We start from the raw sequence: 25,098 nt of genomic DNA, 5'->3' as shown, positions 1-25,098 counted from the left end.
AATAATACTCAGCACAGCTTAAGGTCTGCAAAGCACTTTACATACATGATCTCCTTGAAGTCTCACACCAGGCCTGTGAGCTGGGTACCGAGGGATCATTCCCCCCATTTTACAGATGGGGAAATGGGGACTCAGGGAGGTTAAGTGACTTATGGGTCCCAGAGATGACAGTCCCAAGAGCTGGCACTAGAGGGAGGCTGTGGATGTGGGGGCACCCAAGCTAGGTAACAGGAAGGTCCTTGAGGAGATACTTTCTTAGCTCAAGAATCTGGCTCCCTGAAGGGACAGGGGAGCAAAAGGGCTGGGAGGAGAGGACATACAGACTCACCCCCTTCCATCATACACTCCCATCCCCAACTTCAAGGCAGGGACCAAGGCCTTCTGTGCCTAGCTGGGTGCCTTGCTAGGAGATCCAAGTCCTGTTTCGCTGAGTTTGGCCGAGGCCCCACAAACCGTGCCCACACTCACATCTACACTAGGGTACACACTCCCATCCTTTTTTTTTCCCTGAGAAGCAAGAGAATGAGCCAGTCTGACGACGAGCCAAACAGTGGCTGGGCTTCTCTGGCTCTTTGCCCAGCTGGGGGATGGAGATGGGCTTGGGGCCCTGCTAGGGGACAATGTGGGCAAAGCAGGGGCCTGCTTCCAGGCTCATGCCATGGGGCCTCGGTGCCCCTCCTGGGGGGTGAGAGCAGAGCCAGCATTCATCGCCACCTAGTGGTGCCATGGGGGAGGGCACCTGGTGTTAAAGGGAAGGGAATTGCCCCCCTCACTTACCACTGGGCAGGAAGGTAGCCCCGGGGAAGCCCCCTGGGAACAGGGTGGAGCGGGCACTTTGAGGGGCAGAAGGATGCTCCCTTGGGGCACCTGGGCCAGGACGAAGGGAGCCTTTAGATTTCTGCAGGTTGGTGAGGGGCCATTCTACCCCCTAAATGTCTGAGGTTGGGGTGGGGGAAGGGGCAGGAGACAGCTGGGACTGGCAGCACTCTGGAGGAGGCAAGAGGGCATCTGCATGGAGAAAAGGGCAGAGTCCCGCGGCCACTCCTCCACCCCAGTCAGCGTCCGTGTTGAAGGAGTAAAGGGAAGAAAACGGAGCACCCTGTGGGCCAGAGCTGAGGCCAGGATGAAGCAGACCTGCCCCCAGTCCTTTCACTCCATCTTTAGTGGGACTGGGGTGTCCTTAAGAAGGTAGAGACTGTCATCCATCAGGAAACTGCGGGGAGGACAGAGGAAGGGCAGTGCTTCCCAGGCTCCCAAACACAACCCACCCACCCCAGGCAGAGGCCAAGGGCAAAAAGGAAGACCCCTTATCAGCCCAGGAAGAAAAGAGGGATCTTATGGCAGGTAGGTGGTTCAGTGACTAGTCAGGCTTGGAAATAGGAGGTCCTGGGTTCGAATTTGACCTCAGACACATCCTAGCTGTGTGACCCTGGACAGGTCACTTAACCTCCACTGCCAAGCCCTTACCACTCTTCTCCTTGGAACCAATGCATAGTATTGCTTCTAAGAGGTAAAGGAAGTTTTTTGAAAGGCGAGGGGCTAACAAAAAGTGGGAGATAGGGAGTGGCTGTCCTCATGAACCTCTAAGGATGGAACTGAACACCCTCCTCCACCTCCCAACTAGTCTAGCCAACTAGCCACGGTGGTGTCTTCTCTTGGAGATGGAGTCAGTCAGCACATGAGAAGCACAAATAGGGAGTGGGCTATGGGGAAGCCTGGAGGCCTGGGGCATAGGCACCTAGTGAAGGGAGATGGGCACATTTCCTGCAGGGGGTAAGAATGGGCATGAGGAATATGGGAGGGGAGTCAGGCATGGCGAGTACCCACCTGAAGAAAAGAAAGTGGATGGGGATGGTGCTGATATGCCAGATGGCATGGGCATCCAAGACCCAGAAGATGGGAGGGAAGTCCAGCAACTCAAGGAAAGCCAGCCCCTGCAGCAGAAGCATCACCACAGCGCACTTCCACACGTGAGGCAACCGAGGCTGGTTCCAAAGACACCAGCCCAACCACCACACCAGATTTACCAAGCCTTGGGGAAGGAGGACCACAGGGGAACGGTGAGGGAGTCGAGGAGCCCTTCACCCCTCTTGGCCTTGGAGACCTACTGGACTCTGACCCTGTGGCCTCCAAGCCCTCCTTGGTCTCTAATCCTAGTTCTTCTAACTTTCCTGGGTCACTTCCTTTTCTATCCAAACCCCTCTGCTTTGTTCTATACCCCATTTCTCTCCTTTCCTGTCCCATGATCATTAGCCTCCCCCCACATGTACATCCTCTTTACTTCTCAGGATGCTGCTCCCCAATTCCCAGCCAGGCCCTCCTTTCGTCTTCTCTTCAAACCCACTTCATGGACCAGAGCCCCAGTAGCAGCACAACTCTCTCCTTGGCCCACTTCAGTGGGTTTCTGCCACTTCTGTTGAGGCTCAACCAGTTATTTCTACAGGTTGGAAGAACATAATTCGAGCCAGGGCCTTGCTCTGTCTCTCTAGAATATTCCTGTGCCACTACTCCTGCCCTTAACCCAATGCCTCCCTCCCCTCCACACAGTTTCCCCCTTCCCCCAGAGCCCAGCCTCACCTATGGCTACATTGGCCACCATGTTGTAGCCGTAGTCGAAGTGAACGAGGCTCAGGTAGGAGACATGGGCGGCTAGCAGCAGTAGCAGGAATCTCCCAAAGACACTGGCCACGGCCGGCCGCTGCAGCCCCAGAGTCCTGCGACACACACCCCCATCCCCATCCACCCCCAGGCTCAGATCCAGACACCCATCATCCTGGAAGCTGCTGGACTGAGTACCACTCACAATCACCCAATGCCACTGACAGAAGAAAGGCCAAGAAAGGGGGCCTTACTCCCATTTCCCTAGTGGCCCTACTCTGCTCTCCTATACCCTATGCCCCCTCAGTGACAACTGAGATGTAAAACAGGGAAGAACAGCACAGAAATGGGGGGAACAGAGATTTTGGCAAATGGACCGACTCTTGGAGGAGGGCTGGTAGAGATTCATGAGGAATCTTTTACCTCATGATCCTTGTACCCATCTGAACTCACTCCCAGACCAGCTAGGTAGAGGGGGCCACTCACCTGACACAGCACAGATAAATGGAATGCAGAATCACCGTGGAGGCACAGAAATAGTCCATTTTCTGAGGGATGTATTGAGATGAGTGAGAGAGTTTATCGCTGCTTCCCTTACTAGGAAGAGGGTAGGATGGGGGTGGAGGGGAGAGCAGGCAGCCAAGATTTTGAAGAACATGGATGTCTTTTTCCCAGTCAGCCAGAGAATGAACCCCACTTCTGTAACCCATAGGGGGAAAAACATGGGGACTTGAGAACATAAGCCTAGGGGCTGCTAGGTGACTCAGTGGATTGAGAGCCAGGTCTAGAGTCAAATCTGGCCTCAATCATGAATCATGTAACCATGGAAAAAAATATTCTAAATAAATAAATAATTTTTTTAGAAAAACACCAAAAAAATCTGGCCTCAAACATTTCCTTGCTGGGCCACCCTGGGTAAGTCACTTAACTCCAATTGCCTACCCCTTATTACTCTTCTGCCTTGGAACCAATACTTGGTATAAATTCTAAGATAGAAGGGGTTGGGGAGGAGAGACAGACAGACAGAGACAGAGAGACAGAGAAGAAAGGAGGGGAGAGAGAGACAAAAAGAGAGAGAAGAAGGAAGGAAGGAAGGAAGGAAGGAAGGAAGGAAGGAAGGAAGGAAGGAAGGAAGGAAGGAAGGAAGGAAGGAAGGAAGGAAGGAAGGAAGGAAGGAAGGAAGGAAGGAAGGAAGGAAGGAAGGAAGGAAGGAAGGAAGGAAGGGAGAGAAAGGGAGGGGAAAGACAGAGAGACAAGAGACAGAGAAGAAGGGAGGGGAGAGAGACAGAGAAGAAGGAAGGGGAGAGACAGAGACAAAGAAAGATTGAGGCAGAGAGACAGAGACAGAGAGGAAGTGAGGAGAGAGAGAGAGACATAGGGGAAGGGAGGGGAAAGACAGGGAAAGAAGGGAGTGAGACAGAGAAAGAGACAAAGAGAGACAGAGAAGAAGGGAGAGGGAGACAGAGAGACAGAGAAGAAGAGAGGGGACACACACACAGAATGAGAACATAAGCCTGGGCCTTAAGGACAGGAGAGTGGGATAGAGTGCCTAGCCCTTGCCCCTGAGCTGGCACCTCGGGTTCCCTTGCCTTGAGGAAGGTACTCACCTCAGTGAGGCTGGTGTCCCTTGTGTGAAAGACTGTGGACCAGAACCAGGCATTGAGAGAGACCTGAGGATTTAGGTAAGTGGAATGGGCAGGGGATTAGAGTTGGCCCCAGCTAATGGAAGAGCCTCCAGAGGTCTCTAGCCTAGCTTCCCACAGGTCAGTCATGGATTCTTGAGTCTCTGCCTCAGGGGCTTAACCTCCCCACCTCCACATTGGCTTTTAATTCTACATTCTCACATTTTTAAAAAATGGCTTAGGTTTTGTTTTTGTATCATTTTCATTTCAGAGTCCTCTTCCACCCAAGAGCTATCTCTACAAAAATCATACCAAAGTGGGCAACTGGGTAGTTCAGTAGAGTCAGGCCCAGAGACGGGAGGTCCTAGGTTCAAATTTAGCCTTGGACACTTCCTAGCTGTGTGACCCTGGGCAAGTCACTTGATCCCTTTTGCTCTTCTGCCTTGGAACCAATGCATAGTGATCATTCTAAGACAGAAGGTGAGCATTTAAAAAAATACCAAAAAGGGGGGTGGGAGTGAAGGGGAACATTTATACCAACTGAGTCTGCTTAGTGTATGTAATGTTCCACACCCACAGTCTGCCATCCCTGCAAAGAAAGGAGGAGGGAGGGGGCCTTTTCTTATCTCCTTTTACTTAGCTTTCAGTTTCAGGGTTGCTGTTTATTGAGGGGGGGGGCTTCTTTCCATTCCCATTACTGCCATCGCAGTCTTCATCTACACAACCCTCTATTCCAAACATTTAGCTTTTCATTTCTCGGCCAGGGGAAGGTTAGCTGTTTTCCAGATGGCTAAGGTAGACTCAGAACCAGTTCTTGGACCTACTAGAGAAATCCCTAGACCCAAATTGTGGTTCTTTTCCACGGTGTTCTCCTCCAGCCAGGGACACACCAGCAGCCACCTTGGCATGAACCTTCGCAGGCCTGGGAACCACCTTCTTCGGGACTGCCAAGTGACCCAATCTCTAAGACAACCGCCCCCGGGGGCCACACCTCCTCCCTGGCAGGGGTCGATGACACCTGGAAACAACAGGTTAGGGGGAGATGGTGACCTCAGCCTCTGGGCGGGGGATGAGGAGCTCCATTCCAGGGTGGAGTTAGCTGTGTTTTTTTTGAGGGGGGCAAACAGCATGGGGTGTGTCGGGCTTGAAGATCGAGCCGATCCCACCACAAAAGATACTGAAGAACCCAACCAGGTTAGGCCAGCCCAACCTGATAAACCAGAGACCAGGCTCGAGACCGAAGGGAGGAGTAAAGGGGCCCTGGCAGAGGGGAGCAGAGAGAAGGCAGATTGGGGGCCACGGGGAAGAAGGTTTCTGTGCCTTTGGAGAGAAAATGAATTACATGGAACTAAATGCTAAACATCATGCAAATGAGTCCCTAATTATTTTAGAGTTAACAGAACAGAACTACTTTGTAAGGAGACAACAGTGAAAAGGAGGGCCTTGGGTCGGGTGGGGACAAAAATCAGGCTGCAAAGGAAATTGAGAACAAGAAGTTACAACCTGAGTGAGGACTAAGAAGGCCCTGGAGGTGAGGAGAGGGAGCAAGACTGGAAGAAAAGGCATACGGGGTAAGCAAAGGCAGGCCAGACACAAGTTGGGGTGGGGGAGAAGAAGAGGCATAGAGTGACTCCACATATGAATGGCAGAAAGGATGGAGGACAGATAATAGGATGCAGAGCTAGAGTGACAAGCTGACGGAGTGGGAGTAGGGAGACCTCTCCAAGACCAGCCAAGCACGGCCCTGTGAGGCCAAGTTCCTGAAGTCAGTCTCTGGGGGGCTTATGGACATGTTAGAATGCATCCCTAGTGCCTGGCACACAGTAGGCATTTAATAAATGCTTGTTCATTGAGAGATGTCATTTCTGGGCTCCACCATTTTGCTGGGGACTCTTGAGCGAGCAGGCCACTTGCTTGACCTCATGGGTCTCAATTTTCCAGAAGGCTCAGACTAGATGGTCTTAAATTCAGATCTTCCGGGGACAGTCAGGAAAAGGAGACAGAGTTCTATCACTGAGGAATCTGATGGCACCTTGTCTGGAAGTAGGTGGGTGACAGAGGAGGCTGGCTGATCGGATTGGGGGGGGGGGAATCTCCCAAGCTGTTTCCAAGAAGGATGGGGATGGGGATAGGGTGGAGGGTGGAGTGACTAGAAGACAAGTGACGGGCTAGGCCTTGGGGATGGAAGAGCAGGGCCACTGATAGTCAGGTAGGGCAGGTTTCCCAAAGCAGACGAGGTGTAATTTGGAAGGAGAACAGAGGACCTGGTGCCAATGATGCTTGAGAGCCAAGAAGGGAGCCAGCCGGCAGGGATTGGGCTGGCAGTCACCCAGCTGCCTTGTTAACCACTACAGGAAGGGGGAGGCGTGAAATGGGCTGAGTTAAGTGGTAGTTGAGAATGAGGAATCCTGTCTTCTCCCCTGGCTTGGCTGTAGGATCTCCCAGGGTGAAGCATTCACCTTGGGGAGCACTGTAGGAAGGAAAAGGACCTGAGAAAACACCCCTCCTGCTCCTGTTCCTCTTCCTATGCCCCTTTCATTCATAACAACTTGCTGCTGTCTTGTGCCTCATCATACCTGTCTGAAAAGCCAACCACCTCTCTACTTGGTGGGAGGACTGCTCTGGTTCTTTCCTCTTCTGATCTGTCTCCATGGCTGCATGGGTCCCCTTCCCAGGAAAGCAACAGAACCTGTGAACTGGTCTTGGGGTTCAAAGACTAAGGTTCAAGATCTGGTTCTGAAGGTCACTTGGACTCTTGAGACAACTTAATTCACTCAGATCTTAAGAGGCTTCTAGTCTTGACCTCTCATTTTATAGATAAGGAAACTGAGGCCCCCAGAAGTAATGTGACTGCCCAATAGAGGTAGGCTTTGAAACGTGCCTCCTTTTGCAGCTCCACAGCAGCGTCAAGCAGAGTACCAGGCAGAGAACTGAGGCAGGCTTCATAAGGGTTGGCTGACCTTCCGTCTTAGCATCAGTACTGTGTATTGGGTTCAAGACAGAAGAGCAGCAAGGGCTGGGCAATGGGGGTTAAGTGATTTGTCCAGGGACACAGACCTAGAACTGAATTGTATTCAATAATCTGAAAGTACTGCTGAGTTGGGAGCTTCCAGGGTGACCTTAGCTCTTTTATGCACTCAAGGGAGAAAAGAATCCTGCTTTCCTTCTTGAGGCATTAGAAGTCCAATCCAGGGGGCAGCTGGGTGGCTTAGAGGATAGAGTGACAGGCCTGGGGATGGGAAGTCCTCGGTCCAATCTGGCCTCAGATACTTCCTCACTGTGTGGCCCTGGGCAAGTCACTTGACCCCCATTGCCTAGCTCTTGCCTTTCTGTCTTGAACTAATTACTAACACAGAAAGTAAGGGTTCAAAATTAAAAAGTGAAGTCCAGCCCACTCCAGGGCTGGCTCTCCTTCACTAGTGGGCCTGAACACTCTGCTAAGCTATAGAGCTAAGGGATAGGACTAGGCATTCAGGCCAGTGCTGCTCTCCTTTGGCTCCCGGTAACAGGCAAAGGGAAGAGGCTCCTCTCAGGTCCCAAGGATCCAGGGCCCACTGCCCTCTAGTGGGAAACGCTCCTTCTGTCCCTGTCCTGGCAGGGTCACAGTGCAGGAGTTAGCCACGTGCAGGGTGGAACCCTACCATGAGGAAGGTTCCAGTCTTTATGATGAAGTGACAAGAGCACTAGTCTGGCCAGCCAAAGACCCAAGTTCTAGTCCTGTCTCTGCCACAAACTCCTGGTGACCCTGGACAAGTCATACCACCTCTGGATGGTTCAATTTTAGCTATAAAATGAAGGGACCAGACTAGATGCTCTCCAAGATCCCTTCCAGCTCTGAAACTCTCCGTCTTCTGGGCTGTAACTCGAGCTCATGTCTGGATAACCAAGAGTCATCCCCAGAGTCTGGCATTTGTGCAGCAAGGGTGTGGGGCCAAATACTCACCCCCCCCATGTCCCCTTCCCCAGAACCCCACCCCCACCCCCAGTCAGGGAGAAACAGATTCTATTTCACTTTGCTTGGATGGTTGTTAGGGAGGGGGTCGCTGGCTGGGCTGGTTTTCCCTTCGGGCCAGGGAGGGGCAGCAATGAGAGACAGTTATAGAGTCCCAAAGCCCCCAGTCCCTCTTCCAGCCCTGCCCCACCCATAACCTGGGGGGAGGGGAGGGGGACAGAACCGGGGGCCAGGGAGGAGGTGACCCTGCCAGTAAGGCGGCACTGGTGGATGAGATCAAATAACAGGGGGCCCAGCAGGCGCCAATAGCTCTGCATAAACACCCTGGAGAGGAGACCTCCGAGCCAGAAGCATCGAGGGGCACCCGCTCACCGCAGGGGAATGCGGAGGGCAGGGCAGGGTGGGCAGCCTGTCTGAGTCACCAGCAAAATAAGGCCATTAATGAAAAGAAATATACAAATGAAATAAACTGCCGGGTGAAAGTCGTGCTTCATGCCATCAAGAATCGTGAAGCCCTGGTGTTAAGACCTAGTGCTCAGGATCGTCACCAACACTCCCTCTGAGACAAGCACGTCTTTAAATAGCTCCGGTGCCTTGGAAGCCGGGAGAGTCAGAATGTTAAATATGAAGGCTGCTGTCATCCGGAATGCCTTCCTCCAAGAGGCCACAGCATCGCGCCCCCCACCCAGCCCGGGCCAGGGGAGGGGAGGGAGGTCATGCCTGCACACATGAACAGCGGGGAAGTCCTTTCTGATGTCTAGCCCCGTCCTTGCTGCTGAATCCGGGGCCCTGTCCCCTCTGGTTCTTGTGCCCACACAGTTCTGTCCTCCACAGACTCATTCAGAGACCGTTCTTAGGCCCTCACCTTCACCTTCTCTTTTCCAGGGTAAATAAAGGGAAGGGTTATGTTGGGTGCTGGAAAAGAAGGCAGGCAGTTGGCTCTGCCTCTGGGCTCCTTTCTTGGTCTCCTGGCTCCCAAGCAGACCAGAGCTGGCCATCCTGGCAGGCCCCATCCCTAGGGCAGGAGGGAGCGCCTAATCCCACCAGACCAAAGAGCAGCTCTGCCTGAGCCAGGAATGGCTCCCTCCTCAGCGTCCTGCCTAGCATGCAGATCCACCCAGCCTTCAGAACAAGGGGGCAGCATCTTTCTAGGGCAGGATGTGCCTCAGCCCCGGTGGGCAGGCTCCCCAGGAGAGGGGACCAAGGTTCACAAAAGTCTAGTCCATGTGGGATTGGTCCTCGGGATTCTAGAGCCTAGAATAGGGCTGAATTCCTTTGTACCAAACTCCTCGGCCCCACTTAGGTCCTTCCAGAAGACCCAGCCTAGCAGCGAATCCTGTACTGAATCAGATCCCTTACGCTTCCAGAAACAAACAAAAGGCCGAGGAGTAAGACAAAAATGGAGGGTGAATTATAAAACTCTTCTAAATGGCAGCTCTCTCGGTTCTACAAGTCCCACAGTTTCAGAAACCTGCATAAGGCATTTAGTAAATGGAGCCAAGACAAATTTAACGTCTGTGGCCAGGCTGCACGGAGGTCTCACTTTCCCATCTTACCAGGGGCAACCCCAAGAAGTTGGGGTTCATCCTCTTGGCCCCTTTATGAGAATGCCCAAGGTCAAGAAAAAGAGAAACAACCCGAGCCCCCGAAGAGGGGCAGCCCAACAGGTTTAAGCCGGGGGAAAGCCTCGGCATAGTTTCCAGGTAACCATCTGCCTCAGAGACTTAGTTACTGGCCTCCCTGTAGACAAGGACCCCAGGAGTTCCTTCCTGTCCTATGATTCATCTGGAAAATTCAGAGAATTGGGTTGAAAGAACTCAAGCAGGACTGCTTTGTTCTCTGGTGACAAGTGAAGGTGTGAGAAGCTAAGATAGAACCCAGGCAGCAGCATAATGAGGTGTGTGCAGAGAGACAAGCAGCCTCTCTAAGGGGACCTGAAGGCAGGGGAGGAGGATGGCAGAAGGGTACAACGTCCTTCTGCAAGGCTCCCTGCCCACCTTCTTCCTCACCTTGGCCATTGATATAAAAGAGAAGTTAGAAGGTCATAACGTCTACTGACCTCATTACAGCCTGCTTATCACCTGCTCCGGGAGATAGGGCTTCTTCCCTCATTTTCCTGATTATCGCCCAAAACGTGGCCTGTTTTTCTCAGATGCCATCAGCCCTCTGTCCTGGTGGGATTAAGAACCCTCTAACTGGGGGAGCTAGGTGGCACAGTGGACAGGAGCAGCAGGCTGGAATCTGGAGGGTCTGGGCTCAAATCTGGTCTCAGACACTTCCTAGCTGTGTGACCTTGGGTAAATCACTTAACTGTAATTGCCTAGCACTTGCTGCTTTTCTGTCTTAAAAGTGGTTACTAAGACAGACAGTCAGGGCTTTTAAAAAAACAAATCCTCTAACCCGAGGGATTGTGCCAGACATCATGGGCCAGGAGGACCTCCCTGCTCTGTTCTGAAACTAGGAGAACAAGGAAGGAGTGGGTAAAGAGCACAACTAAGGGATATTTGGTCCTTGTTCTCTCCTAGCACAGGGTTAGGTGCTGGGCCTGGAGCAGAAAAACCTGGGTTAGAACCCTGTTGGCCTCAGTTTCCTCATCTGTTAAATGACATACCTAATCGCAGGGTTGCTGAAAGGATCAGCTAATAAATACCCTTTGCAAAACTTAAAGTGTCCCACATAAATGGAAGCTCTTATTCTTATCCTATCTTTTCACTGGCTCCATCCTATTTTACTTCAAACATGGTCGACTCTCTCCATGTCTTTTTTTTTTAAGCCCTTTTTGGTTGTAGCAAGAGCTCTAAGACAGAAGGGCAAAAGCTAGGCAACTGAGGGTAAGTGACTTGCCCAGGATCACACAGCTAGGAATTAGCTGAGGCCAGATATGAGCTAAGGATCTCCTGCTTCCAGATCTGGCACTCTATATATGTGCCACCTAGTTGCCCGACAATGGTCTTTTAAGGTTCCCGTTCTTATTGAGCTCCCTGAAGCATTTGGTGCTATTACCTACACCCTTCTGCAGGCTTGGCTTACTCCCTTGCTTCTGGGGTACCCCGTGTACCCATTCCTCCTCAGGAAATGTAAGGGACAGGCCCCCCAGGGTTCTGTCCATCTTCTTTCTAAACTCTCTTCCTTGGCAGTCTTGGCACCTACTATCTCTTTTTAGCTGACTTGCAAATGTATCCCTCTGGCTCTATACCATTTCCCAGGCTCCAGGCCCACAGCTAACTTGTGTTGTTTTGTGTTGCTCAGTCACTTTGGTCACGTTTCACTCTTTGTGACTGTTGGGGGTTTTCTTGGCAAAGAACCTGCTGCCATTTCCATCTCTGGCTCCTTTTGCAGAGGAGAAACTGAAGCAAACAGGGTGAAGTGACTTGTCCAGGGCCACATAGAGACTGAGTGTCTGAAGTCAGATTTGAACCCATGAGGAGGAGTCTTCCTGACTCCAGGCCAGGCACTGCCCACTGTGCCACCTAGCTGCCCATCTTCAACTCCCCGTAGGTTATCCTGTCCCCTGGCTGTCCCACTCACACCTCAAACTCCAGCCTTTCCATCTTAAAACTTACTCTCCCTTCTGACTTCACCTATGGGGGGCTCTAAGTTATCAGCTTGAACCTCAACACTTCCTTTGGCTCTTCCCCCCCTCGGCCCCCCTCCTGCCAGGCACCAAGCCCCATTTGCTCTCCTCTCTCTTCCCACTGCCACCATCTTAATCCACACCTTTGCCATTGCTGACCCGGATTACTGCGGTCCCTTCTTCACAGGTCTTCCTCCCTCTGCTTTCCTCCTCCCACTTCATCCTGCACACTGCCCTGGGCACTCATCTATCTATGTCATTCCTCTGCGCAAAACCCTGTAGCGGTTTCAGATTGAATACTAAGAAAAATCCAGAGCCTTTAGCATGGCACACAGTAGGCATTTGGGAAATCTATTCAGAGACTGACTGATTTCTGAGCCCACACCACTTGGTATCGACATTCTTTTGGGTTTCCAGACTTAGCTTGTTCTATCCCCCAGGCTCTCTGTGCTTCAGCCAAGAAAATCAATTAATTATGTGCCTACTATGTTCCAAGCTCTGAGATATAAAGATAAAAACAAAACTGTCCATGCCCTCCAGAAACTTATATGCTGTTAGGGGAAACAGTATGTACATTCAAAAGTAAATATGAAATACACATAAAATAAATTAAAAAAGCATTTGTGCTGAGTTTTGAAGGAAGTCAGGGATTCTGAAAAGTAGAGATGAGGAGGGGTACATTCCTGCCCGGCATAGGATACAGCCTGGGCAAAGGCATGGTGATGGGAAATAGAAAGCTGAATATAAGAGAAAGTAGGTCAATTTGGCTAGAATAATGACTATATTAAAGGGAGTAACGTTATTAATAAATCTGGAAATGTAGGCTAGATCAAGTAATGAAAGAATTTAAATGCCAAAGAGGTAAATAACTTAACTTAGAGAAAATAGGTCGGTCGCTAGGGGTTTTTGAGCAGGATGACATGGCCTGGCCTGACCTGTGGTTGTGGAATATCACTTTGTTTACTCATGGGGGGAGGAGGCAGATCACTCTAATAGTCTTAGCCGAGGAGAGCCTAAAACAGGGAGGTAACCCTATGAATGGAGAGGAGAAAAGCTGTCACTGATGCTGCAGAGGCAGGAATGACAAGATTCAGGGGGAAGCTCTGGTGTAGGGGCCAGAGGGTGAGGCCTGTAGGGGGCAGGCTGAGCTGCAGATGCCTCGGGGACATCTCTGGGCAATATCCGGGAGGAGATGGGGGATGGGGGCCTGGAAGGGTTAGGAATCTCTGGGATGGGCCCTACAGCTTCTCTGCCTCTCCTAGTCTCTGGAGTCACCACCTTACCCAACCTGCAATCTGAGAGGCCCCTCTGCTTTCACCCTGTCTCTACGGTGTAACAGGAGGGGGAGGGCTGAATGGCATTCTGGGATTTGTAGTTAAAAGGGACAAACCTTCCCTCAAGGAGGAGGAGGGGGGACGGTGCAGCGTCAAACCCAGAATTTTGAAAAAAGGAACTCATGATCTATGAGAGAGAGGCGACAACAGCGGAGGATTGCTTGTCTTTCTAAACTACAGATCCCAGAATGCCTCCTCTCATACAACTATGTACCACTATTGTTATTTTTTAAACTCTTACCTTCTGTCTTAGAATGGGTTGAATCTAAAGCAGATGAGCACCAAGGGCTAGGCAGGTGGGAGTTAAGTGACTTGCCCAGGGTCACACAGCTAGGAAGTATCTGAGGCCACATTTGAACCTAGGACCTTCCTAGGCCTTCCCTTCAGGTCCCGCATACAAGAGGGAGAGGGCCGGGCCCTGTGATTTCTTTGATGCACTCTAGGGATGACACCCTCCGGATGAATGCAGGCCTTAGATTCTAAGCGTTAGCAGGGTAAGGGATTTGCCCAGGGCCATACAACTAGTACCAGTCAGAGGTTGTCCCAGCCCTGAGACCAGCTTACAGGCCACCAAATCATGCTGCCCTGGCCAGGAATTCAGCCCAACAAGCAATTACTAAGCCCCTCCCTGGTGTCCAGCACTGTATCTCATATCTGGAACAGTACTTGCTGACAAGGATCTAATGTCCTTCCGCAGCAAAAAGGCATTTAAATAGAGGAATGCATGTGGCAAAATCTGAGGAGGGAGAGTGTACTAACTATGGGAGATCAGGAAAGGCTTTCAGGAGGAGGTGGCCTGAAGGCCTGAAGGAAGCTGAAAATTCTAACAAGGGGAATGAGAAAGGCATGCGAGACAGCCAGGCAGAGACAGAGGCAGGAGATGGAACGCAGAGGAGGATGAGGGGGTCACACAGCCACATGGCTGCAGGCCGTGCTAGAAGGTGCAAGGGGGGGCAGTAAAGGGGGGGGACGGTAAGCCTGGAAAGGCAGGCTGGAGACAAACTGGGCAGGGAGGGCTTTCAAAGCTATCTAGGTCCTTCCCCTCCTTCCAAACTGCTACCCACATCTCCTCACCTCCTTCCCAGTCAGCTTTCCCTAATTAACCCTACCTTCCCGGGCACTCTTTTACTAGGCCTCAGTCCTCTAGCTGCTCACAGAGTCATTTGCAGTTGTTTGTACCTACAAAAAAGTGTTTCAGTGCTATTCAATCAAGTTGAATTTGTTTTGGATTTTTTTTGCATATTTGCATTTATTGGTATTTCCTCCCATTTAGAATAAGGGCTCCTACAGGGCAGGAGCCAAGTTTCCTTTCTCCAGCATTTTTGGGGGAGTCTGGAACTCTAGCCTGCAACGGCTATCCCTACTGCCTGCTACAGAAGGCCTGAGGGAGGGAGGGAAGGAAAGGGAAGGAGGAGGGTGCGGGGAGAGGGACAACAGGGACCCAGGAGTTTCTTTGTTCCTCTTTAAGGAATCAGGGTGGGGGAAGCCCCAGGGTGGACTAGTGCCCAGTTACCTACCCAGGCAAAGGCCACACAGGTGTGGTACATAGGGGAGGAGGCTGGGACAGAGGTCCGATACCGGCTGAGCATGACCAGGTTGGCCAAACCATTGAGGAAGGAGGCCACAGCTGAGGCTGGTTCTTGGAAGAAAAGGAACCGAGAGAAGGGCCACTGCAAAGGAAGAAGCAGCTCAGTCATGCTTCACTGGGTGCCACCACATACATCCACAGCTCTAGGTGACAGCTTCTGTAATCATCAGGAAAGCTGAGAGCCTCTCTTCTAGGTCTCTGCCTTTCTTATTTGGCCTCAGTCCTGAATGCTCTTGGGTTCCCCTGCAGTGGTTTGGGTCTGGTTTGTAGATGAGAAACCTGCATTGTGGCTCTGCACCTACAGACAGGCCTGGCAGTTCTATCTGATTACTCTGCCTTGATAAGCAAGTATACGTGTGGGGGTATTTCTCCCCACCCACTCCCATTGGGTGCTGGCTGAGGAGGACAAGACATCTGCCCACATTCAGAGGTTTGGTCCCTGCCCCCCCAGTGATCTGTGCTCTTGTCTGGGGCCCTTTAGAATAACAGGAGTGAGTACACTGCGACAGAAAGAGCAGGGCCTGAGAGCCGAGAGACCTCAGTGCTCATCCGAGCTCTTTCAGTTACTAGCTGTGTGACGGTGGGCCAGTCCCTGGCTCTCAGTCACCTTTTTGCATGTCCATTTGTAAAATGGACATCGTGTTGCAGCACCCATCAGTCTACCTTCAATGGTTTTACTGAAGATCTGAAAGGTTAATGTCTGAGAAACCATTCTGGAAACTAGTTAATACTAATCAAATTATCATTCACATAAATTATCATCAGTCCTAATGATAACCCATCTCTGCTGCCGAAGGACAACTCAAAGCATGGTGACAAGTTAATAAAGTCATATTTACTTCAGATGGCTTTTTCTTCTGCCTGTGGGTCTGGGTTCCAATAGCACTAAGCAGCCTCATGCCCGGCTCACCCATCGGATCTCCCCAGGCCTGGGGCAGCACATAAAGTTCCCATTGGACCATCAGAAATAAGAGCCAGGTCAAAAGGAAACCCATGGTCTAGGGTGCAGTCATTGGCACTGCAGCCTCCTAGACAAGCCTGCTTCACCCCCCTCTCCAATGGTCACCATCCTGCCCTCTGCTCACCAGGAGGCTCCCCTCAAATATACCAGCCACCCCCCTTCTTCCAACTCACCTTCCCGTGAAACTGAGGAACTCTGTAACCTTCCTGGAGGTAGAGGCCCACGGTGAGCCACATGCATTCATACTTACAGTCATCCCTGCAGGTCCAGCCTAAAAAAGAAAAGAGCTTCTTAGTAACCCCAATTCTACTCTCTGACTTTTAGAATCCAGACGGGGACTCTGAGAAATTTAACTCGCAGACTGGTGAGAAGTAAGATGGAACCTAAAACTCTGGGTTTTATCTGCCCAGATGAGGGATGAGATGACACCTATGAGAAGGACACTAAAAGCAAGTCGGCAGTTCATTGGGCAAAAATGGAGATCTGATTATTTAAAGGGAATGCAACCCATCAGAGCTGAGGGTCCTCCCTAAACAACCCAATCCCTATCTCCTCTCAAATTTGTTTGTTTTAAACTCTTACTTTCTGTCTTAGTAACAACTCTGGTACAATTGGGCAAGGGCTAGGCCAGTGAGGTTATGTGACTTGCCCAGGGTCACATGGACAGAAGTGTCCTGATTCTCTATCCACTGTGCTACCTAGCTGCCCCCCTCCCAAGTTAGTTTTTAACTTCATGCAGGAGAGAAGTCTTGGATGCAAGGCCATCCTCCTCCCCCTCTCCCCCCTTTACCTCCACAGGGAAGATTTCCCTTGTTCGTTAATTTGAATGGAGAAAAACTAGGTCATCTCCCCATCTCCCAATATGGCTCAAAACTCCTGGCTCCCACACACTGCAGGGAGGATCACGGCTCTGTATGTGCATTTGTGGGCCTTTGGGGGTAAAGAGTGGTAACGATGGTGGAAAGAGCAATATGCTGGGAATGAGGGGATATGGGTTCTAGTCTTCTCTGCTTCTGAGTGGCTGTGTGGCTCTGGGCAAGGAAACTTACTTTCTGGGTCTTCATTTCCTCTTCTATAAAATGAGGTGGATTAGATGGTCCCCTGTTTCCCTAGCTCTGGACCGAGGCTCAAAGGGGCCTGAATTTCTTAGCCCTACTCTAGCCTCAACCACCACTCTTTACTTAATCCAACTAAATTCGACCTTTTTTAAAAGACAACTATGTGTAAAGCACACAGAGGCACTGAAGTGACAAAGATGAAAAAGAACAGTCACCATAGTTAATCTGGCGACAGTCTAACTAGGGTGACTGCATGTAATGTACACAAATGCATATTATATGAGGTGGAATAGGATCAAGAGGAGGAAAGGCCCAGAAAAAATACTAAGAGAAATTTGGGGTAGGAGAGATCATTTTCAGCTGGAGTGGGCCAGGAAGGCTTCATGGAGGAGGTGGACCTTGAAGGAAGCTGAAGGCACAGGCATGGAAGACAGCCTGCTCCTATTAGAATCTATAAGGCAAGGGGCAGCTAGGTGGCTCAGTGGACTGAGAGCCAGGTCTGGAGTCAGGAGGACTTGGGTTCAAACCTGACCTCAGACACTTCTTAGCTGGGTGACCCTTAACCCCCAGAGCCTAGTCTTTACTGATCTTAAGGTAAGGATTAAAAAAAGTGTCAAAGGGGAGGGAGATTCAGGAGCTAATAAGAACCTGAACTAATCCAACCCAATCTGCGGCCAGGCCCATGGATTTCACCTTCACAACACATCTCATCTCTCCAATCCATCCCCCTCTCTCCTCTGACACTGCCACTACTCTAAGGCAGGCCATAGACAACTCATGCCTGGATTATTATAGCTGGGTTTACCTTTCTAGAGTCTTCCTACTCCAGTCTACCTTCCATTCAACCACTAAAATGATCTTCCTAAAGTGCAGGTTGATCCTATCACACACCTGTACCTCCTAGTCCCCCTCAATGAACTCCAGTGGCTCCCTATCACCACCAGTATGAAATACAAAATCCTGTCTGGTGATCAACGTCCCTTATAATCTAGCACCCATTCCTTTTCCCAGTTTATAGTTCTGTTACACTTTACCCCACCTTGCCATGCACTCTTCTATCCAGTGACACTGGCTTTCTTGTCCTAAGCACCAGCCAATCCATCACTAGCCTCCAGGCATTTTCTCTGGCTGTCTCTCATTCTTAGGATGCTTCCCCTCCTCATCTTTGCCTCCTGATGTCCCAAGCTTTCTTCAGGTCACAACAAATCCCACCTTTGACAAGAAACCTCTCCCAATCCCCTTAATTCCAGTGCCATCTCTCTACTGATTATTTCCTATTTATCCTGTATACAGCTTGCTTGTATATAGTTATTTGTATGTTGACTCCTCTATTAGATTGTGAGTTCCTCAAGGTCAGGGACTGTCTCTTGCCTTTCTTTGTATAATAAGCCCTCTAGCACAGTGCCTGGCACATAACAAGTGCTTAATAAATGTTTGCTAATTGACAGAAGAAGAGAAGCAGCAGTGAGAGTGGAGAAGTGGATATGGGTATAAGCAATATGCTAGATATAGAATTAATAGCTTAGTCCCCCAGCTCTTAGCAAGGAAAGAGTCCAATATTAGGTTTTGAGTTCAAGTAGCTCAGAGGAGGACTGTGCCATCAATAGAAATAGGGAAGCCAGGAGTAAAATACAATGATCACTGATTAAAGCTGGAAAAGGTCTTAGAGGCCTCTGTTCCAATACTCTCATTATCCAGATGAGGAACTGAAGCCCAGAGAGGTCATAACTTGCTGAAATGCAGAGCCAGAGCCAGAATAGAAGTCCTCTGATTTCACTTTATTCCAAATCCAGTGCTCTTTCTCCAATTGCACTAGGCTGCAATTGGGGGTGGGGGTGGGGGGGGAGGGGGAGACTAATTTAGTTTGGGATGTGTGGAGCTGGAGGTGTGGGTGTGATATCCAGGTGGAGAAATCCAGCAGGCAGATGGAAATTCAAGATTGTAGCTCAGGGGAGTGATCAGAGCTGGAGATCTACATTTTGGAGTCATCTGCAAAAGGTGATAATTGAATCCATGGGAATGAATGAGCTCACCACAGGAGAAATTCTATTGAAAAAAGGGGTTTGAGGACCCCAGAAGACATTTAGAGGGCAGAAAGAGGAAGATGAATCAGCAAAAGAGGTAGAGGAGTGATTAGAGGTGAATCAGGTCTAAGCAGTGTCACTGAAGATAAAACAGGAGAGAGGAACCAGAAGGAAGTGGTAGTAGTAAGCAATACCCCTAAACTGCAGAATGCCAAAGATGGGCATGAAAAAGAGGCAGCTACTAGCCATGAAGAGGTCACTGGCGATCCTGAGAAAGCAAGATCATAAAGCAAGAAGCTTCTCCTGAAACTTTTAAGATCAGCAGTAACTTCCTAATTGCCAAATCTAGTGGCAGGTTTCCTATCCTCATGCCTTTTTTTTTTTTAACTTTTACCTTTTCTCTTAGTATCAGTTCTAAGAAAGAACAGCAGTAAAGGCTAGGCAACTGGCTTTAAGTGACTTGCTCAGGGTCAAACTCTGGGAAATGTCTAAGGCCAGATTTGAATGAGGTCTTCCTAACTTCAGGCCTGGTGTTATCTTCTGTGCTACCTAGCTGCTCCTGTCCTGATCCTTCTTGACATTTCATCAGCATCTGACTGTTGATCAGCTGCTCTTCTTTGGCTTCTGTGACACTTTTCAGATTCAAGCCGACCACAGTCTAACAGAGAAGACAACATATAAACACCTATGTACAAACAAGCTATATATAGGTGGTGATCTGAGGGAAAGCACTAGGTTTCTTACAAAAGGTGAGATTATAGTTGAGATTTGAAGGAAGCCAGAGAAGTCAGGTGGTAGAGAAGAGGAGAAAGAACATTTCAGCCAGAAGAAAGCTAGTGAAAAGCACAGAATCAGGAGATAAAGTCTCTTGTTCAAAAAATGGCAAAAAGGCAAATGTCATTGGTTAGGAAAGTAAACGAAGAGAAGTTAAAGTGTAAGATGACTGAGAATGTAGGAAGGAACCAAGTTATAAAGGACTTTAAAAGCTAAACAGGATTTTACATGTAATCCTGGATGTAATAGAGAATGACTGAATTTTATTAAATGGGTGTTGGGGGTGGGGGTTACATTAGATCCGTACATTGGGAAAATAACCTTAAGAGCTGAGTGGAGGATGGGCTGGAAGGAGGAGAGAGACTTGAGGCAGTGAGGCTAACCATAAAGCTATGGTGATAGACCAGGCAATCAAGAGTCAAAGCATGATGTGATGAGGGTGTGTACCAGGGTGGTATGGAAGATAAAGGAAATGTATACTGGGAGATAAAGGAGTGTGTATATATACTAGAGATGTTTCAAAGATAGAATTGACAGGACTTGGTAACATATTAAATTCTATTTTGTAGATAGAGGACTACTTTTAGTAAGAGGGCTTTCCTGGTACTCATCAGAGGCTAACACCTTCCCTTCTCAAGGTTATCTTCCATCTACTCTGTATTCATCTTGTCCATACCTAGCATATGTCACTCCCATTAGAATGTAAGCTTCTTTTTTACCATTTTTTTTTTGCCAATTACATGTAATAATGAATTTCCACATAAGTTTTCAGAAGTTATGTTATCCAAATTGTCTCCCTCCCTCCTTCCATCCCTGTTCCCAGAGCTGGCAAGCAATTCAATCTGGGTTATACATGTATTATCACACAAAACATATTTCCATTTTATTCATTTTTGTAAGTGAATAATCTTATAGAACCAAAGCCACAAAACATAAACCTAAATAAACAAGTGAAAAAGCAAATGCTTTCATCTGCATTGAATGTAATCTTCTTGAGGACAGGAACTGTCTTTCTTTTATTAATTGTATCCCCAATGATTAACATGGTGTCTAGAACATAGCTGGCACCTTTACTGGGTTAGGGATTACTCTGGATTTTTCTTTGCAGCACTGGCCTTAGCCTAGTGCCTGGTCCATAGTTAGGATTAAGGCCCAGAATAGAGAAATTATCTAGTCAAAGCCACTCAGCTAATTAGAGTCAGAACCTAAAACCTAGACAAGAACCTAGGTCTCTTTGGATTATTGCATTGACAAAAATAGCTAAGTTGTTTCCAATTGATCATTTTACAACATTGCTGTTATTGTATACAGTGTTCTCCTGTTTCTGCTTACTTTACTCTGAATCAGTTGTTAAGCTTTTCCAGGTTTTTCTGAAATTATCCTGCTTGTCATTTTTTATAGCACAATAGTATTCCATCACAAACACATATCACATCTTATTCAGCCATTCCCCAATTGATGGGCATCCTCTCAATTTTGAATTGTTTTTTACCACCACAAAAGGAGCTGCTATAAATATATTTGTGCAAAAAGGTCTTTTTCCATTTTAAAAAATGTTCTTTGGAACACAGATCAAGGAGTGTTATTGCTGGGTCAAAAGGGTAAGCACAGATTTATAGTTCTTTGGGCACAGTTCCAAATTGTTCTCCAGAATGGCTGGATCATAGAACCTAGGTCTCCTGAGAAAAGAATGCAGTCCTCCTTTACACTGTGCCATGCTACGCTGGGAAATTTCTTCAGAGAATTCCCATGGCATTTGGTCTGCAGGGCTCTTCTTAACACATTCTATCTCTTTCTATATTACCTTTCTGAGGGATGGAGAATTCCAGGTGAGCAAGGAAAAACTTTGCATCTTTCCTGAAAAGTGTTCTGCACACAAGAATTTTAATCAATGTTTCTGTAATAGGATTGAATGTAAATGAACGGAATGTAAGAATAGCTGACATTTATATGGTTCTTAACATGTGCCGGGGGTTAGTAATTTTTATTTCTTTTGATCCTCACAACAATCCTGGGAGGTAGGTGCTCTTATTATCCCCGTTTTACAAATAAAGAAACCGGCTGACTTGCCCATGGTAACATTACTAGTATCTAAGTCGCATTACATCTCAGTGCTCTGACCACTGAGGTTCTAGCCTCTACCCCTAGGATGTGTCACCCGCAGAGGAGAGCAAAGGGTGTAAGGCTGGGTGGCCCAGGACCTCTACAGTCACCACTCATGTGTCACTCACTTCCCCAGCCCTACTCAACGGGGAAACCGAGGCACAGACCGTGGAGGGGAAGAAGGGAAGGGGCCATCCGGTGGGTTAGGGTAGGGCGTGACCAGCCGTGATGGGCGGGGCCTCCAGAAGGCGGGGCACATCAGGGGGCGGGGCTTACCTGCCAGACTCATGTAGATTGGTTGGTGGGAGCGGAAGTGTTGCAGCCCGGCCCCGGAGCAGTTCCACTCGTCGCAGCGGAGGACGCAGTCCCGGTACACTGGCTCCCGGTCACCCTGGGAGGCGTCCGCTAGCGCTGCGGCTCCGGCCAGCAGGGCCAGCAGTGTCGTCCGCCCGGCCATCCCCGTAGCCTAGGCCCGTGGCTGCCTTCCTCGCCTCCGCTTCCGGTCTTACCGGAAGTTCTCTATGTTCTTTCTTTTTCAAACCACACCCTTTCGCTCCTCACCCTTCCACTCTCCCCCTGTCCCAGTTGCTCTCACTTCGAAGGTTCCGAGGCTCCTCTGGTCATCTCCCAGGGCTAGTTCCGACCCCGTAGGAATATTTGTTCGGGGGGGGGGGGGGGGGGTCGGAGGAGGGTCACTCCTTTCCCTCTCCGCAGGCCCAGAGTCGAAGTCGCACTGTTATTGCAGCCTATGCAGAACTGGTTAAGGCAGTTTCCTGTGGTTGCATGTCACGATAGTTTATCAGCTCTTGCGAAATGGATCCTAATTCTGAGACTGGAAGTTCTACTGTAGGGAAAGAACTTAAAAGGGGAGTGAAAGTGGATGGATGGAGCGAAGGGAATGGAAGGGAGGGCTGTAACTTTCAGAAAATGGGAGCTAGAAGGGGCTTGGAGATCATCTAATTCTGGGGTACCTGGTTTCAGGTAGGAGGACCTAGCCAAAAGGTAATGGGACTATTCGTCCACAACATGAGCATCCTATTGAAATAATCCCTTTATTTCTTATTTTTGTATGTATAATAAATTCTACCACTTGCTTCCTGTCCTACTGAATAAGTGGTAAAGAAAGGTTTTTTCTAATGTGCATATGCACAGGAAATCACAGAATTTTTTGTCTTTCATATTGAACAGGAGATACTGGAAAGGTTTACTGAAAGCCCAGGTGCAGATGAACCAGAAAACAGTTTGGAAACCATCCCTCCCCCCAAACATCTAGATCAACCCTCTCCTCCTACAGAAGAAGAAAATGAGGCCCAAGGAGGAAATGACTTGACAAAGGTCAAAGAGCAAGTCCCCAGGAGGGCTTTGCTCAGATTAAGCACTCAACAAATGCTTGTTTATTAATTAATTACTCTCTTTTATCTCCTTCCCTTTCCCAGCTTCATTTTTATTTTCGCTTACCAGAAAAATCTTGAGGGTAGAAGCAGACCTGTAAAAATGAATATTTCTGGCCTGACTCCACTTTTCTCCATGGCTGGAGTGCTAACCTAGGAGTCAGGAAATCTGAGTTTAAGTCCTGTATCTGCAAGTGACTCATTTTGTGTGTTTAAACTAGTTATTTCACTACTCTAGGTTCAATATCCCCATTTGTAAAATGAAGTTAGACTAGATAGAGATGTTGAGGTCTTTTACAACTACCATTTTGTGTTTTAGAGTCTAAAGTCACTTCCAACTCTAACATTCTGATTATATAATTCTGTGTTTAATGTCAGTGAAGTGTAGAGTTAAACCCAGTCTTTTCTGAACATGAAGCAGGGCATTGGGAAGGGACAACTTTAGGGGTGGGGCTCCCAAAGGCAAGGGCCTTAGTATGAGGGTCTGGTCACTTCCCATTCTACTTTGTTGGATGCTAATGTGTATCCTATCCCATTAATTGGATAGAGCTCAAAATTCTGACTTGGGTCTCCTTTCTGCTCTCTTTCCCTTTGTCTCTATGTATTCTCATCAATGCAAATGGGTTCAGATATCTCTATCCAGATGCTTTCCAGATTTATTACATATCCAATTGTCTCTGTTTCCCCATTAAAATATAAGCTCCTATGCAAGTATATGATTATATAATATCACATATAATATCTGTTACATATAAGTATATGTATATAAATATAAGTAGAGATTATTTCATTCTTTGTCCTTGTATTCCTAGTGCTTATCACAGTGCCTGGAACATAGTAAATGCCTAATAAACACTCTTGAATGATTGAGTTCTGGTCTCTAGTCTCAGCAACTGCTTACTAAACATAGTCACTTAGATATCCTATAGGCACCTCAAACTCAACATATCCAAAACAAAAGTTATTTTTCTCCTCAAGCCCTCCCATCTTCCAAACTTATGTATTTCTGTTGACAGCACTTTCCAATCACTCAGGTTCACAAGCTGTCATTTTCCATTCTTTATTCTCCCTCCCCTCTACCATCCTCTCCCATCCCAAGAGTTGCTAAGTCTTGTCAGTTCTGCTTCTACAGCTCAAATCTATCTCCCTCTCTCTACCAGTTCAGGCCTTCATCACCTTTTACCTAGTCTGCTATAAGAGCCTCTTTAATTCATTTTCTCTTCCCTTCTCCAATTTTTATTCTCTATACAACTGCTAAATTGATATTCCTAAAGCATAGGTCTGAACATGTCATGTCACTTTCTGCTTCTAGAAGTTCCAGGGGCTCTCGTCCTTTAGGATCCAAAATGCAATCCTTTATTTGCCTTTTCTTTTTCCTAAACCATACCCTCTGTCTTAGAATGGATTTTAAGTATCAATTCCAAGGAAGAAGAGCAATAGAGGCTAGGCAATTAGTTAAGTGACTTAAGGGTCATACAGCTTGGAAATGTCTGAAATCAAATTTGAACCCAGAACCTCATCTCCAGGCCTGGATCTATCCACTGAACCACTTAGCTACCTCTGCTTGCCTTTTAAAGCCCTTCATTTATTAGGCTTCATTCTATCTTTCCTCATTTAGAGTTCCTCAATCCCCTTCTCACACTCACCTTCTAACTAAACTGGCCTACTTAACTGGATCCTGAATACAACATTCCATTTTGTCTCCATGCCTTTGCATAGGTTTTCTCCTCTATGCTTGAAATGCACTCCCTTTTTGCTTCTGCCTCATAGAATCCTTGGCTACCTTCAAAGCTCCTGTCTTCAGGAAGCTTATATTCTAGAAGGGGAGACAATAAGTACATATATAAGCAAATATATAATAGATAAAAAGTACATTTTAAAAGGAAACACTAGAAGCTAGGGGGAGAAAAGAAGGGAATTAGGAAAAATCTCAGGTAGAGAGACTGTGAGATAATACAGCGGATAGAATTCAGGACTTGGAGTCAGGAAGACTTCAGTTTTAATCTTGCCTTGGACACTTACTAGTTATTTGACCCTGTGTCAAACCTTACTGTGTCTCAGTTTCCTCATCTGTAAAATAATAATAATATTTACTTCCTGTGGTCTGGTAAAGAACAAA

The 25,098-nt window shown here is 48.3% G+C and overlaps 1 protein-coding gene across 7 annotated transcripts; it reads right to left on the bottom strand.

Moving 5' to 3' along the window:
- Positions 1–18: 18 nt before the first annotated feature.
- On the bottom strand, positions 19–22,503 carry PGAP3 (post-GPI attachment to proteins phospholipase 3). 7 transcript variants are annotated; one of them, XR_008916369.1, is made up of 9 exons: positions 21,865–22,176; positions 15,803–15,900; positions 15,508–15,597; positions 14,598–14,750; positions 4,206–4,268; positions 3,085–3,146; positions 2,578–2,714; positions 1,828–1,934; positions 19–1,213 (listed from the first exon to the last, which is right to left on the bottom strand). XR_008916369.1 is itself a non-coding variant. In XM_007482306.3 (9 exons), exons 1-9 carry the CDS (start codon positions 22,043–22,045, stop codon positions 1,150–1,152), a joined length of 1,053 nt encoding a protein of 350 aa, XP_007482368.2. In that variant the 5' UTR covers positions 22,046–22,167; the 3' UTR covers positions 19–1,149. The 7 variants fall into 7 exon arrangements, 6 of the variants coding, with proteins under 6 accessions (XP_007482368.2, XP_001370840.2, XP_007482369.2 ...); XM_007482306.3 differs by having other exon boundaries at positions 1,828–2,032; positions 21,865–22,167; XM_001370803.5 differs by lacking the exon at positions 15,508–15,597 and having other exon boundaries at positions 1,828–2,032; positions 21,865–22,503.
- Positions 22,504–25,098: the final 2,595 nt, after the last annotated feature.

This window comes from Monodelphis domestica, chromosome 2, assembly GCF_027887165.1.
Source record: "Monodelphis domestica isolate mMonDom1 chromosome 2, mMonDom1.pri, whole genome shotgun sequence".
Taxonomy (NCBI): Eukaryota; Metazoa; Chordata; class Mammalia; order Didelphimorphia; family Didelphidae; genus Monodelphis; species Monodelphis domestica.
Note: the sequence above shows the minus strand (reverse complement) of the source record. Positions and strands in the feature narration are given on the sequence as shown.

Excerpts from the sequence above, each read along its gene's own strand:
- PGAP3 (XM_007482306.3), bottom strand. The coding sequence starts at position 22,045 with ATGGCCGGGCGGACGACACTGCTGGCCCTGCTGGCCGGAGCCGCAGCG. Across the intron at positions 4,269-14,597 it reads CCTGTGTGGCCTTTGCCTGG|GTCTCTCTCAATGCCTGGTT; the intron begins GTAGGTAACTGG and ends CTAAATCCTCAG. Across the intron at positions 1,214-1,827 it reads ATCCACTTTCTTTTCTTCAG|TTTCCTGATGGATGACAGTC; the intron begins GTGGGTACTCGC and ends TCCTCCCCGCAG.